A 15,938-nucleotide genomic window follows, 5' to 3' on the forward strand; every position below is an offset into this window, starting at 1 on the left:
TCTTGCTGTAAGTTTACAGAACACTTATTTATGCATTAGTCCTGGAATTGAATGTCTGTTCATGTGGAAAGTAGTCAATCTACTATATTTCTCTCATATACTTACAGTGTTCTCTGCATTATACATATTTGTATGCTTGTCTTATACCCTTTCTAGACTATAACTTATCAAAGGCAGAGATTCCATCAAACCCCTATAATTGGACCTGCTGATACAGGTACTTATGGATGGACACAAGGAAGGAAATATGCATATATTCAGTGTTCAGCCAGTGCCCTTCAATACCACTATGCAGAGAAGGCAGTTAAGTTACTAATCTACTTTACAGGGATCCAACAGAGTCAAATCTTAAAGTTCTGACCTCTTTATAACATAATTTAAGGTTTGTTGTGAAACTCCATTTACAGCCTAAATCTAGACAAATTTCCTATGAGCAGGGGTATCTTCCCTCCTCTCTAATATTTTATTATTCCCAGTTATTCCACCAGACATTAACAAACTCAAAAATGATTACTTCAACCTAAAAGTATACATTGAAAACTAATATTTGACAAACATTAGCAAATACTGAATGTTATACAGAATGGACCAATTGCCAAAATGTTTTAATTTTGATGTTTGAGTAATTGCTGGCATTGTAGTAGTAGCAGCAAGAGTTACAATTATAGATTACCGTTCTCTGTGCTGTTCTAAGTACTTTAACTTTTCTTTTATCCTTATAACCCAATTTAGAGTGAGGAAACTGAAGCACAGATAAGTTAAATAACTTGACCAAGGATACAGAGCTAGCAAGTCAACGAGCAGGGATTCAAATCCAAGCCTCTGAACCACTATGCCATACAATATAAATAGCAATTCCCCAAACAAGAGCCCAAAAGTGTTTATCCAAGTGACAGGAACAGGTTATAAATGTGTCTTGGTCTTCTCACAGGCTATTTCACAGGTATTCAAAGCATTTAAACAAAAAGTCTAGTATAAAACTGCGTGTATCCCACAGGCTTATTCTCTTTCTGTAGGGATTACTTTACACATTTAAATCCAAGATGGTGCTTTGTGAGGTTTCTTAATAGTATGCTATTTGGGCTACACTGTAAAAACAAAGGGAAATGCCTAATAACATAACTAAAAAGTATTTTAAAGAACAGTAAAATGTCCCTAAAAAAGAGAATGCTACAAATAATAGTACCATCATCTTAACATTAAAGGATTCTGATAAAATTTATTTTAGCCAAAATGAAATGACTCATATATACTAGAGAATGAAACAGATTGCAAAATATCCTCAATGTGTAAGACTACCAATTAAAATATTCCCCTGGTATCCTTTTTTCATGATTGCTCTGCCTGTCATATTCTCCCTCACTTGAAACAAAGTTGTCTTTATGCCACTCATTTTTCTAATTAAGTTTCAAATATTTTCTAATATTAGGTTGAAACACAAAACTATCCTTTACAACCACTTTTACCTACAGAAAAGATCATTTGCTTCCATCTAATAACTTTCACAAATTCAACAAATTAAAAAGGGTAGATGTACTTAACAAAGTTATGATTGTTCCATCACTGTAATACTTCCCTGGGGGCACGCAAAAAAATAAACAGTTTACACCGTTTTCAGACTCAAAAGGAAAGAAAATTAAAAAGTAATCATTATGAGGCAAAAACATTCACAAGATACTGTTAAGTGAGAAGGCCTGAGTTACAAAACAGTACAATACCACTTTCATTTATACACAGAAACACCAAATATTAAAACTCTGCTTTGGACTTTAGGATTTTTGTTTCTTTGTTCTCTTCCTTTAGTGGTTCTACTTTCCTAATTTTCTAATTAAAATGCAGTATTTCTGTAATTTATAAAAACAATTTAAAAGAAGTTAATCTTTGCTTAATTCTTTACCATGAAAACAATACACTAACGAATCTACATATGCAATCTAAAACAGCTATAAAATATTTAAACAGCCTACATCTTTTTGTTAACTCAGTAACAAAATCTATGAGAAATAACACAATAACTTAATAAGTTATTTCTAAAAACACTGATCCTGTGCTTTGTTGGTATGGAAAAATAACTTTATACATCAATTAAATAAGCGTAAATAACCGTAGGGTTTGGTTTCATCATCACTGTAAAATGATGATTTGTGTTGCCAACAAATAAAGACCAGACCAAAAAGTTAAAACATAAGGGATCAATAGGGAATAGAAAAATGGAAGGAGACTAAGAGTCAGAAACAATCACACAAAATGAAACTTAGTAAAACAAACAAAAATGCTATATTCCTCTACCACATGTATAAAAAATTTTTTAAAGAACAAAAAGATATGTTTTGATACTTAAATGGACAAATATAAATGTTATAAGTATCTTTCAGGAGGTATTTTATTTTTAAAATTCTGATAACCAGAAACCAGATGTTTAAAACTAATTTTTACCTGAGTTCACTGCTAACTACATGAAATAAGCTTCGAGATGCATATAATTCTGAGATATTGTTGACTAACCAGCTAAGTAAGCAATCTTACCCAGAACAGATTCTTATATTTATAAACCAAATACGCTAAAAACTATAGGAGAAAGGTTTGAGTTGAACAAATGGGCCATAAAGTAAACAGCTCAGTTAGTCCACTGTGGTTTACTGCCCTCTGGCTGTTGTGGCAGGAGATATCACAGATCAAAAATGGCTGTAAAGAAAAGCTAGGAAGGTGTCAGGCAGAAGTTGGCAGGAAATCCTTCAGGCAAATTTCAACGCTTTGGAATAGATCCTCAAATACATTAAAGTTAGTTTCAATCCTTCTTTTAAAAACAATATGAAGTAACAACATTTCAAACACCATCTGAAATTTTTCAACCACAAATTAATAAAATACAGAGTAATTTAGACACAATAAAAGCTGGCTCAAGGAGACTAAGTCAAAAAGAGTTAATGCCCTACCCTAACTAAAGATCAGAATTAGTCCTGATTTAGAAAAATTCTTTAGCATACTAGATAGAAAGATTTAGGTGAAGAGGTGGAAAGTTTTACTAGAAATTCAAAGAATATCGATAAAATTTCCTCTGGTTATAAATCTGTGGTAAATACAAAAAGTAGCTCAGAATAATGAAACTCTTACATTAGTTCAAAATTTCCAGATATCAGATGTAATCTGAAGCTAAAAATGAGACAGCATTGGAGCAAATATTTCTTGGAATCACCTAATTACATAAAAAGCAGGAACAAAACACAGGAAAACTTGCTATGCCAAAATCGGAGTAGGTTCTTTTCATAAATCTTTCTTCAAAATATTATCCAATGTCATCTCATAACTTTGTCCAACAAGGCTTGCACTAAATTTCTATTATCACTTTACAATTTTCCACCAGAGTTCATCTGGCAATAAACCATAACAGCAACAGTCCAAAAAAAACCAATTCTGTTCATTTCACTGACTTGCTAATTACTCACATTTCACTATCATTTTAAAACAATGGATTTTAGCACGTTTCACTATCATTTTAAAACAATGGATTTTAGCCTCAATCCCAACCCTAACACCCAGGGGACACTATACTTTCCTTTAATAGGAGTGGCTCACAAGGTTCTGATTCCCAGCATGACTGAGAACAAACAAGAAAATTTGAAAAAAACGGGGGGTGGAAAGAAGAGGGGTGAGAGTAAGGATGTTCCTTTGACACACAGCCCATTAAACACTCGGATTTTTCTTCTCAGCAAGTCTTAATAACCTCTTCAGAATTTACCACTGTTCAAAAATATACAATGCAAATTAATTTTTAAGAAAAAACAAAAAACTTACCCTGTAGTTCATGATGTATTACACCCACTAAGTTGGGTTCATCTCCCCACCAGAATATCCATAACTCTTTGCAATCTGGTTTGACATCACGACGCCATACACACAGCAAGTTGGCTTGCAGACAGCGGATGAAACTTAACAGGATTGGATCATCTTGGGCTGGGGCTGAAATTATGGGTCCGCAGTCCCCATGCCCTCCAAAATTGTACCTACGCCATTTGATTCCTGTGAGTTCAGCCTGGAAAAAGTAAAGAAAATTACAACAGTTTTGACTGTTCTTTCTACTGAATACTAAAAACAGGCTTCCATACAGATAAATAAATTTGCTAAAATAAATATTTACAGTATACCTCATATAGTAAGATTTCTTCCACTGAAAAATTTATGTCAACCCTTGATTTTTTTTAAGGGGAAAACAACTCATTTCCTCCTATCAAGATTTCTACATAGCTCTTTATATTAAATACCAAAATACAGCAAACAGAGTCATTATTTCCTGTTGAACCATTTTTTTAACTGAAATTTACTTGAAAGTCCCTATAAATAAAATTTTCTATATTATTACGACTTATTTAATTCATAAATTATATTCAGAAATGAAGTAAGAGTTTAAAAAATAAGTTTGTAGAACTGAAATAATTTCTTTCGAAGAATTTCCTCAATTTCGTCCCATCCAGAAGCTACAGTTTAAATATTTTTTAATCAGGGAAACAGTATGCAGTACCACAGTGCTTCACTATGAAAGCCAAAATAGCCTGCTAATAAAACTGATGGAAAGTTATCAGCAATTTATTCATGTTATTTAACGTGTAGCACACAGAAAAGCTTTGCTTCTGTAACAATTCCCTAACATAGCTTCGTCTTTTGTTTTTTAAACACATTTTAAAACATGGTAACTTTAAACCAGCTGACAGCTGATCCTCTGTCTTTATTCTGTTACATGTATTTGTATTCTAAAATTTTTAAATCTTAGGTTTAAAAGGAACTAAATTTCAAGGATGTTTCAACACAAACAAAAGTTAAATTCCTTACTTAAATAACTATAAACTACAACTATGTATTCAAAACTGATAGTAAAACTGATTCTGTACCAAACAGTCCATGTGTCCCTTGCATTTAATCCTTACTCACAGTCCTCCCTCCTCACCCTCCCACCACAACCAAGTTAGTAATTTTTGTCAAGAAGTTGTTTTTCAAAAAACAAGTACCACAGGGGAGAAAAATAACTGCATCTTCTACTACCATAACTGAAACAAATTTAAAGTGCTAAAACAATCACTATAATGAACATCTCTAAGAAAAAAATATCAGTTTTCTTCAATCCCCCAAAAAAGCTTCACTTAAAAAATGACTCCAAAAATAATAATATCCAAACTAAAACTGTCTGAAAGTCACTAACTTTTCCTTTCACATTATGAGATATGGAAATCTAATCTTTAATGAATATTCTTCGTAAAAACTGGTATTGGCATCATTTAGGCTTTCCCTTTGTACCACTTGGTTTCCTCCAGCTATAAAAGAACTACCTGGCCGATGAAAAAGTTCAAACAAAGAGTAAACTAATCACACAAGAAATAATTATTCTCCATAATCACATCAGAAATAATTATCAGCATCCTACTTTAGGTTCTTCCTGTTTTTCTGTACTTAAACTTTTTGAAGTTAGAATCATACTGCATGGTTTTATATCCTTTTTCACATACTATAAATATTTCTATATATTACTAATTATTATTAAAAACAATTCTTAATATTTTCATATTCACTCTTTGAAGAAAACAATTTACTCAGAGGACTTCCGGGAAGATGGCGGAAGAGTAAGACGCAGAGATCGCCTTCCTCCCCACAGATACACCAGAAATACATCTACACGTGGAACAACTCCTACAGAACACCTACTGAATGCTGGCAGAAGACCTCAGACCTCCCAAAAGGCAAGAAACCCCCCACGTACCTGGGTAGGGAAAAAGAAAAAAGAATAAACAGAGACAAAAGGATAGGGACGGGACCGGCACCAGTGGGAAGGAGCTGTGAAGGAGGAAAGGTTTCCACACACTAGGAAGCCCCTTCGCGGGCGGAGACTGCAGGTGGCGGAGGTGGGAAGCTTCGGAGCCGCGGAGGAGAGCACAGCAACAGGGGTGCGGAGGGCAAAGCAGAGAGATTCCTGCACAGAGGATCGTTGCCGACCGGCACTCACCAGCCCGAGAGGCTTGTCTGCTTCCCCGCCAGGGCGGGCGGGGCTGGGAGCTGAGGCTCTGGCTTGGGTCGAAGCGCAGGGAGAGGACTGGGGTTGGCAGCGTGAACACATCCTGCAGGGGGTTAGTGCGCCACGTCTAGCCGGGAGGGAGTCTGGGAAAAGTCTGGACCTGCCGAAGAGGCAAGAGACTTTTTCTTCCCTCTTTGTTCCCTGGTGTGCAAGGAGAGGGGATTAAGAGTGCTGCTTAAAGGAGCTCCAGACACGGGCGCGAGCCGCTGCTAAAAGCACGGACCCCAGAGACAGGCATGAGACGCTTAGGCTGCTGCTGCCGCCACCAAGAAGCCTGTGTGCGAGCACAGGTCACTATCCACACACCCCTTCCGGGGAGCCTGTGCGGCCCGCCACTGCCAGGGTCCCGGGATCCAGGGACAACACCCCGGGAGAATGCACGGCGCGCCTCAGGCTGGTGCAACGTCATGTTGGCCTCTGCTGCCGCAGGCTCGCCCCACACTCCGTGCCCCTCCCTGCCCCCGGCCTGAGTGAGCCAGAGCCCCCGAATCAGCGGCTCCTTTAACCCCGTCCTGTCTGAGCGAAGAACAGACGCCCTCCGGCGACCTACACACAGAGGCGGGGCCAAATCCAAAACTGAGCCCCTGGGAGCTGTGAGAACAAAGAAGAGAAAGGGAAAATCTCTCCCAGCAGCCTCAGAAGCAGCGGATTAAAGCTCAACAATCAACTTGATGTACCCTGCATCTGTGGAATACCTGAATAGACAACCAATCATCCCAAATTGAGGAGGTGGACTTTGAGAGCAAGCTTTATGATTTTTTCCCCTTTGCCTCTTTTTGTGAGTGTGTATGTATATGCTTCTGTGTGAGATTTTGTCTGTATAGCTTTGCTTCCACCATTTGTCCCAGGGTTCTATCCGTCCATTTTTTTGTTTTTTGTTTTCTCTTAATAATTATTTTTTTATTTTAATAACTTTATTATATTTTATCTTACTTTATTTTATTTTACTTTATCTTCTTTTTTCCTTCCTTCCCTCCTTCCTTCCTCCCTCCCTCCCTCCATTCTTTTCTTTCTTTCTTTCTTTCTTCTACTAATTCTTTTTTTCTACATTTTCTCCCTCTCCTTCTGAGCCCTGTGGATGAAAGCCTCTTGGTGCTGCAGCGAGGAGTTAGTGCTGTGCCTCTGAGGTGGGAGAGCCAACTTGAGGACACTGGTCCACAAGAGACCTCCCAGCTCCACATAACATCAAACAGCGAAAATCTCCCAGAGATCTTCATCTCAACACCAGCACCCAGCTTCACTCGACGACCAGCAAGCTACAGTGCTGGACATCCTATGCCAAACAACTAGCAAGACAGGAATACAACCCCACCCATTAGCAGAGAGGCTGCCCAAAATCATAATAAGTCCACAGACTCCTCAAAACACACCACCAGACGTGGACCTGCCCACCAGAAAGACAAGATCCAGCCTCATCCACCAGAACACAGGCACTAGTCCCCTCCACCAGGAAGCCTACACAACCCACTGAACCAACCTTAGCCACTGGGGACAGACACCAAAAACAACGGGAACTACGAACCTGCAGCCTGCAAAAAGGAGACCCCAAACACAGTAAGATAAGCAAAATGAGAAGACAGAAAAACACACAGCAGATGAAGGAGCAAGATAAAAACCCACCAGACCTAACAAATGAAGAGGAAATAGGCAGTCTACCTGAAAAAGAATTCAGAATAATGATAGTAAAGATGATCCAAAATCTTGGAAATAGAATAGACAAAATGCAAGAAACATTTAACAAGGACCTAGAAGAACTAAAGAGGAAACAATGATGAACAGCACGATAAATGAAATGAAAAATACTCTAGATGGGATCAGTAGCAGAATAACTGAGGCAGAAGAACGGATAAGTGACCTGGAAGATAAAATAGTGGAAATAACTACTGCAGAGCAGAATAAAGAATGAAAAGAACTGAAGACAGTCTGAGACCTCTGGGACAACATTAAACACACCAACATTCGAATTATAGGGGTTCCAGAAGAAGAAGAGAAAAAGAAAGGGACTGAGAAAATATTTGAAGAGATTATAGTTGAAAACTTCCCTAATATGGGAAAGGAAATAGTTCATCAAGTCCAGGAAGCACAGAGAGTCCCATACAGGATAAATCCAAGGAGAAATACGCCAAGACACATATTAATCAAACTGTCAAAAATTAAATACAAAGAAAACGTAGTAAAAACAGCAAGGGAAAAACAACAAATAACACACAAGGGAATCCCCATAAGGTTAACAGCTGATCTTTCAGCAGAAACTCTGCAAGCCAGAAGGGACTGGCAGGACATATTTAAAGTGATGAAGGAGAAAAACCTGCAACCAAGATTACTCTACCCAGGCAAGGATCTCATTCAGATTTGATGGAGAAATTAAAACCTTTACAGACAAGCAAAAGCTGAGAGAGTTCAGCACCACCAAACCAGCTCTACAACAACGGCTAAAGGAACTTCTATAGGCAAAAAACACAAGAGAAGGAAAAGACCTACAATAACGAACCCAAAACAATTAAGAAAATGGGAATAGGAACATACATATTGATAATTACCTTAAATGTAAATGGACTAAATGCTCCCACCAGAAGACACAGATTGGCTGAATGGATACAAAAACAAGAACCATATATTTGCTGTCTACAAGAGACCCACTTCAGACCTAGAGACACATACAGACTGAAAGCAAGGGGATGGAAAAAGATATTTCATGCAAATGGAAACCAAAAGAAAGCTGGAGTAGCAATTCTCATATCAGACAAAATAGACTTTAAAATAAAGACTATCAGAAGAGACAAAGAAGGACACTACATAATGATCAAGGGATCGATCCAAGAAGAAGATATAACAATTGTAAATATTTATGCACCCAACATAGGAGCACCTCAATACATAAGGCAAATACTAACAGCCATAAAAAGGGAAATCGACAGTAACACATTCATAGTAGGGGACTTTAACAGCCCACTTTCACCAATGGACAGATCATCCAAAATGAAAATAAATAAGGAAACACAAGCTTTAAATGATACATTAAACAAGATGGACTTAATTGATATTTATAGGACATTCCAACCAAAAACAACAGAATACACATTTTTCTCTAGTGCTCATGGAACATTCTCCAGGATAGATCATATCTTGGGTCACAAATCAAGCCTTGGTAAATCTAAGAAAACTGAAATTGTACCAAGTATCTATTCCAACCACAACACTATGAGACTAGACATCAGTTACAGGAAAAGATCTGTAAAAAATACAAACACATGAAGGCTAAACAATACACTACTTAATAACGAAGTGATCACTGAAGAAATCAAAGAGGAAATCAAAAAATACCTGGAAATAAATGACAATGGAGACACGATGACCCAAAATCTATGGGATGCGGCAAAAGCAGTTCTAAGAGGGAAGTTTATAGCAATACAATCCTATCTTAAGAAATAGGAAACATCTCAAATAAACAACCTAACCTTGCACCTAAAGCAATCAGAGAAAGAAGAACAAAAACACCCCAAACTTAGCAGAAGGAAAGAAATCATCAAAATCAGATCAGAAATAAATGAAAAAGAAATGAAGGAGACGATAGCAAAGATCAATAGAACTAAAAGCTGGTTCTTTGAGAAGATAAACAAAATTGATAAACCATTAGCCAGACTCATCAAGAAAAAAAGGGAGAAGACTCAAATCAATAGAATTAGAAATGAAAAAGGAGAAGTAACAACTGACACTGCAGAAATACTAAAGATCGTAAGAGATTACTACAAGCAACTCTATGCCAATAAAATGGACAACCTGGAAGAAATGGACAAATTCTTAGAAAGGCACAACCTGCCAAGACTGAATCAGGAAGAAATAGAAAATATGAACAGGCCAATCACAAGCACTGAAGTTGAAACTGTGATTAAAAATCTTCCAACAAACAAAAGCCCAGGACCAGATGGCTTCACAGGCGAATTCTATCAAACATTTAGAGAAGAGCTAACACCTATCTTTCTCAAACTCTTCCAAAATATAGCAGAGGGAGGAACACTCCCAAACTCATTCTACGAGGCCACCATCACCCTGATACCAAAACCAGACAAGGATGTCACAAAGAAAGAAAACTACAGGCCAATATCACTGATGAACATAGATGCAAAAATCCTCAACAAAATACTAGCAAACAGAATCCAACAGCACATTAAACAGATCATACACCATGATCAAGTGGAGTTTATTCCAGGAATGCAAGGATTCTTCAATATACGCAAATCAATCAACGTGATACACCATATTAACAAATTGAAGGAGGAAAAACCATATGATCATCTCAATAGATGCAGAGAAAGCTTTCGACAAAATTCAACACCCATTTATGATGAAAATCCTCCAGAAAGTAGGCATAGAGGGAACTTACCTCAACATAATAAAGGCCATATATGACAAACCCACAGCCAGCATCGTCCTCAATGGTGAAAAACTGAAACCATTTCCACTAAGATAGGAACAAGACCAGGTTGCCCACTCTCACCACTCTTATTCAACATAGTTTTGGAAGTTTTAGCCACAGCAATCAAAGAAGAAAAGGAAATAAAAGGAATCCAAATCGCAAAAGAAGTAGTAAAGCTGTCACTATCTGCAGATGACATGATACTATACACAGAGAATCCTAAAGATGCTACCAGAAAACTACTAGAGCTAATCAGTGAATCTGGTAAATTAGCAGGATACAAAATTAATGCACAAAACTCTCTGGCATTCCTATACACTAATGACGAAAAATCTGAAAGTGAAATCAAGAAGACACTCCCATTTACCATTGCAACAAAAAGAATAAAATACCTAGGAATAAACCTACCTAAGGAGACAAAAGACCTGTATGCAGAAAATTATAAGACACTGATGAAAGAAATTAAAGATGCTACAAATAGATGGAGAGATATACCATGTTCTTGGATTGGAACAATCAACATTGTGAAAATGACTCTACTACCCAAAGCAATCTACAGATTCAATGCAATCCCTATCACTGGCATTTTTCACAGAACTAGAACAAAAAATTTCACAATTTGTATGGAAACACAAAAGACCCCGAATAGCCAAAGCAATCTTGAGAATGAAAAACGGAGCTGGAGGAGTCAGGCTCCCTGACTTCAGACTATACTACAAAGCTACAGTAATCAAGACAGTACGGTACTGGCACAAAAACAGAAATATAAATCAATGGAACAGGATAGAAAGCCCAGAGATAAACCCACGCACATATTGTCACCTTATCTTTGATAAAAGAGGAAGGAATGTACAGTGGAGAAAGGACAGCCTCTTCAATAAGTGGTGCTGGGAAAACTGGACAGGTACGTGTAAAAGTACGAAATTAGATCACTCCCTAACACCATACACAAAAATAAGCTCAAAATGGATTAAAGACCTAAATGTAAGGCCAGAAACTATCAAACACTTAGAGGAAAACATAGGCAGGACACTCTATGACATAAATCACAGCAAGATCCTTTTTGACCCACCTCCTAGAGAAATGGAAATAAAAACAAAAATAAACAAATGGGACCTAATGAAACTTCAAAGCTTTTGCACAGCAAAGGAAACCATAAACAAGACCAAAAGACAACCCTCAGAATGGGAGAAAATATTTGCAAATGAAGCAACTGACAAAGGATTAATCTCCAAAATTTATAAGCAGCTCATGCAGCTTAATAACAAAAAAACAAACAACCCAATCCAAAAATGGGCAGAAAACCTAAATAGACATTTCTCCAAAGAAGATATACAGACTGCCAACAAACACATGAAAGTATGCTCAACATCATTAATCATTAGAGAAATGCAAATCAAAACTACAATGAGATATCATCTCACACCAGTTAGAATGGCCATCATCAAAAAAATCTAGAAACAATAAATGCTGGAGAGGGTGTGGAGAAAAGGGAACCCTCTTGCACTGTTGGTGGGAATGTAAATTGACACAGCCACTGTGGAGAACAGTATGGAGGTTCCTTAAAAAACTACAAATAGAACTACCATATGACCCAGCAATCCCACTACTGGGCATATACCCTGAGAAAACCATAATTCAAAAAGAGTCATGTACCAAAATGTTCATTGCAGCTCTATTTACAATAGCCCGGAAATGGAAACAACCTAAGTGTCCATCATCGGATGAATGGATAAAGAAGATGTGGCACATATATACAATGGAATATTACTCAGCCATAAAAAGAAACGAAATTGAGCTATTTGTAATGAGGTGGATAGACCTAGAGTCTGTCAAGGTGAAGTAAGTCAGAAAGAGAGAGACAAATTCCGTATGCTAACACATATATATGGAATTTTAGAAAAAAAAGATGTCATGAAGAACCTAGGGGTAAAACAGGAATAAAGACACAGACCTACTAGAGAATGGACTTGAGGATATGGGGAGGGGGAAGGGTAAGCTGTGACAAAGCGAGAGAGAGGCATGGACATATATACACTACCAAACATAAGGTAGATAGCTAGTGGGAAGCAGCCGCATAGCACAGGGAGATCAGCTTGGTGCTTTGTGACCGCCTGGAGGGGTGGGATAGGGAGGGTGGGAGGGAGGGAGACGCAAGAAGGAAGAGATATGGGAACATATGTATGTATAGAACTGATTCATTTTGTTGTAAAGCAGAAACTAACACACCATTGTAAAGCAATTATACGCCAATAAAGATGTTAAAAAAAAAGCAAATTGCTAAAACAAATAGTTGAATTTAATTGGTAATCTCTATTAAAACACATTGATATCATGCAGTGTCTAATATAATAATCTGATTAAAAATTGATGGTTTGGTTTGCTTTCTCAAAAAAAAATTTATTCCATAACAACTGGACAATCTTCCTATTTCACTATTATAATTATTATAATTGGTGAACATCCTTGAACATTATTTTCCTGATTACTTTCCTTACGAGAGATTGCTTGCTGTAGAATTACCAAAGAATACAAATATTTTAGGACTCATGAAAGAATGCTACCACACTGCTTTTTAGTAGTCTCACCCATACAAATAACCTCCTGCCAAACTGCATATCTTTTAAAATACCTGTTGATTTAATAAAATGATATGCCCTTGTACCAATTGGTAGTCTTCATTCTACTAAGAGGAAATTATTATCATATATTTGATCAGAAGTATAACCTGGGGCCAGTCTTCTTGGGTTTGATTCCCAGCTGTGTACTTACTAGCTGAAAGTAGCAAGTACCTAGCAAATTATTTAATCTTTGTCTCTCAGTTGCCTTACCGGTAAAATGAGAATAATGGTATTGAGAGTTGATTAAATGAGTTAGTATATACAGAAAGCGCTTAGGACAGTGCCTGGCACATAGCAAAAAATATAAATGATACTGGTTCATTACTAGTAGTACTAGTGTAGTAGTACTACTTCCCTTTAGTTGTCTGTCCACATCGTTTCTGTTTTTCTATCATAGAAGTTCGTTTCCTCAAATAAAAGCAGTGTGTGTGTATGTTATGTTTTAATCAGAAAGCCTAAGATCAATTTTTAAATAAATATCAAAGAAGGAAACTAAATAAGACTAAGTGGGGGCAGCTGAAATCAGAAAAGTCAAGTAGAAGACTAACTTTTCTTATATCACCTAAGCTAGTGTTCTGTGCCTAAGGATCCTGAGGAAGTGGAGGGGAGAAGAGAAGAGGAGGAAAACATACCAATAAAACTGAATCACTAATGCTTACATTAACCATATTTAAAAGGTTAGAAAATTAAAATACATCAGAGATTTAAATATCAGGTGAGTCAGTCCCCAAGAAAATCTACACAGCAACTTAATCACAAGAATACTTTCACCTGTAACACCCAGCATGGTTCAGCAGACAAAATACTTGGCTTTGGGCTTCCCTGGTGGCACAGTGGTTGAGAGTCCGCCTGCCGATGTGGGGGACGCGGGTTCGTGCCCCGGTCTGGGAGGATCCCACGTGCCGTGGAGCGGCTGGGCCTGTGGGCCATGGCCGCTAAGCCTGCACGTCCGGAGCCTGTGCTCCGCAACAGGAGAGGCCACAGCAGTGAGAGGCCCGCGTACCGAAAAAGAAAACAAAAAAAAAAACTTGGCTTTGATTCAGGAGAATGGTTTCCTAATCCTAGCACTTGCACTAACTTCCTATCAGTGTTTCTACGGTCTCAGTGGTAAAAGAAAGCCGCTGCCACCTGCTCTATATCTTTATGGAGTTGTTCTAGCAAGTGATGTAATACAAATGCAAGTGACATAACATCAAGGCTACAAACTTAATCTCTTCATAACTAATTCAGCCAGAAGTACTAAAAATGTCCAATCATTTAAAAACAATTTATCCCTTTACCTTAAAACTAAAATTAAATATCACTATACCAGTCTTCACTGGAAAATGTAACAATGAAACACCATTCAAGCCTAACAGACACCTAGGTATAAAATGAATGTTCAAAGACTTAGCTTTAAATTTTGAGTTAATATTTGATTAAGAGGAAAAATGACTGAAACACCTTGTCCAAGAAAAAAAATCCTAGAATGGATGTATATTTAATTACACTATTAAAATATATCTTCACATACCGTGACCATGTTTATAATTAAAAATCAATTCCACACAAAGTTCTGTTGACCCAATTTCTGACAAATGTGTACTTCTAAGACTCAAAATTCTTGAAGCAACCCTTTAAAGTATTTCTAGGTGCAAATTATCCCAAAAATGCAATTATTTCTCACTGTCAAAGATGAACAATTTATATTTAAGATTACATGGTTTTTAAAATATAGAATCGGAAAAAAAATATGCAAGGAAAAAAATCAGTATTGCACATAGATAGAACGATAACCACAACCATCATCATTTATTCATCACCTACTTAATACCAGGCAGCATACTAGGGTCTTCTCATAGAATTTCTAATATGAGGCACCATACTAGTGTCTTCATATATAATTTCTAATCTTCTCAAACAGTTAAAATAATTCTCAGAAACACAAAGCTTAAATAATTCTCCAATAACCACACAGGTAGCAACTGGCAGATCCCAAACATAACTGGATTTAAAGCATAACTGAATTTAAAGCATAAACTCTTTCTGCTCTGCCATACTGTTTCACAGGGCTAATGGTAAAAATTAGCCCTAGAGGATTATAAAATAGTACAAAGAAACAGTCATCAACTCAATTTAGCAATGACAAGAGCTCACAGCCAAACTTTCTAATTTAAGAAAGTTCCTGAATCTTTCTTTACTCATCCTGAGTTATTAAGAAAACTAGTATAAGGGCTTCCCTGGTGGCGCAGTGGTTGAGAGTCCGCCTGCCGATGCAGGGGACACGGGTTCGTGCCCCGGTCCGGGAAGATCCCACATGCCGCGGAGCAGCTGGGCCCGTGAGCCGTGGCCGCTGAGCCTGCACGTCCGGAGCCTGTGCTCCGCAATGGGAGAAGACACAACAGTGAGAGGCCCGCGTACCGAAAAAACAAAAAAAAAGAGGAAACTAGTATAAGACTGCCCACTACACCATTCCATAAATAGGAGAGACCTGGTTCATTTCACTCAGATAATTATATGCCTTCTTTACATGTTACCACTATAAGACCATACTCACACAAGCTAATTTTTAGAGGATATGTATAACAAACCAAGAAAATAACTATTCTAATAGCAAGAGAGACTGGAGGAAAATTTTCTCAGCCGTGGCTGGTATCAGCTGTACAGGTAGTCGGCATCCTCCGGGAACTGAACTTAACTGGCAGAGACTACCCTGGCCTAAACAGAAGTTCAATACAGAATGGTTCAAATTAAAAAGATTACAACAGAATCAGGATAAATGCACTTTCTTATGACATGAATGTATTTAAAGAAAATTTATATTGATTCTTAATATCCTATTCTTTAGGTACTATACATA

At 37.4% G+C, this 15,938-nt stretch overlaps 1 protein-coding gene across 2 annotated transcripts in view; it reads right to left on the reverse strand.

The window, feature by feature from the left end:
- Positions 1–15,938, reverse strand: part of MED13L (mediator complex subunit 13L) — a 300,989-nt gene that overhangs the window by 254,430 nt on the left and 30,621 nt on the right. For both annotated transcript variants that reach the window (XM_030860441.3, XM_030860440.3), the window contains exon 2: positions 3,796–4,033. In XM_030860441.3, the coding sequence (XP_030716301.1) occupies positions 3,796–4,033 (238 nt within the window). The remainder of the gene's footprint in view (positions 1–3,795; positions 4,034–15,938) is intronic.

Source organism: Globicephala melas, chromosome 13 (genome assembly GCF_963455315.2).
Source record: "Globicephala melas chromosome 13, mGloMel1.2, whole genome shotgun sequence".
Taxonomy (NCBI): Eukaryota; Metazoa; Chordata; class Mammalia; order Artiodactyla; family Delphinidae; genus Globicephala; species Globicephala melas.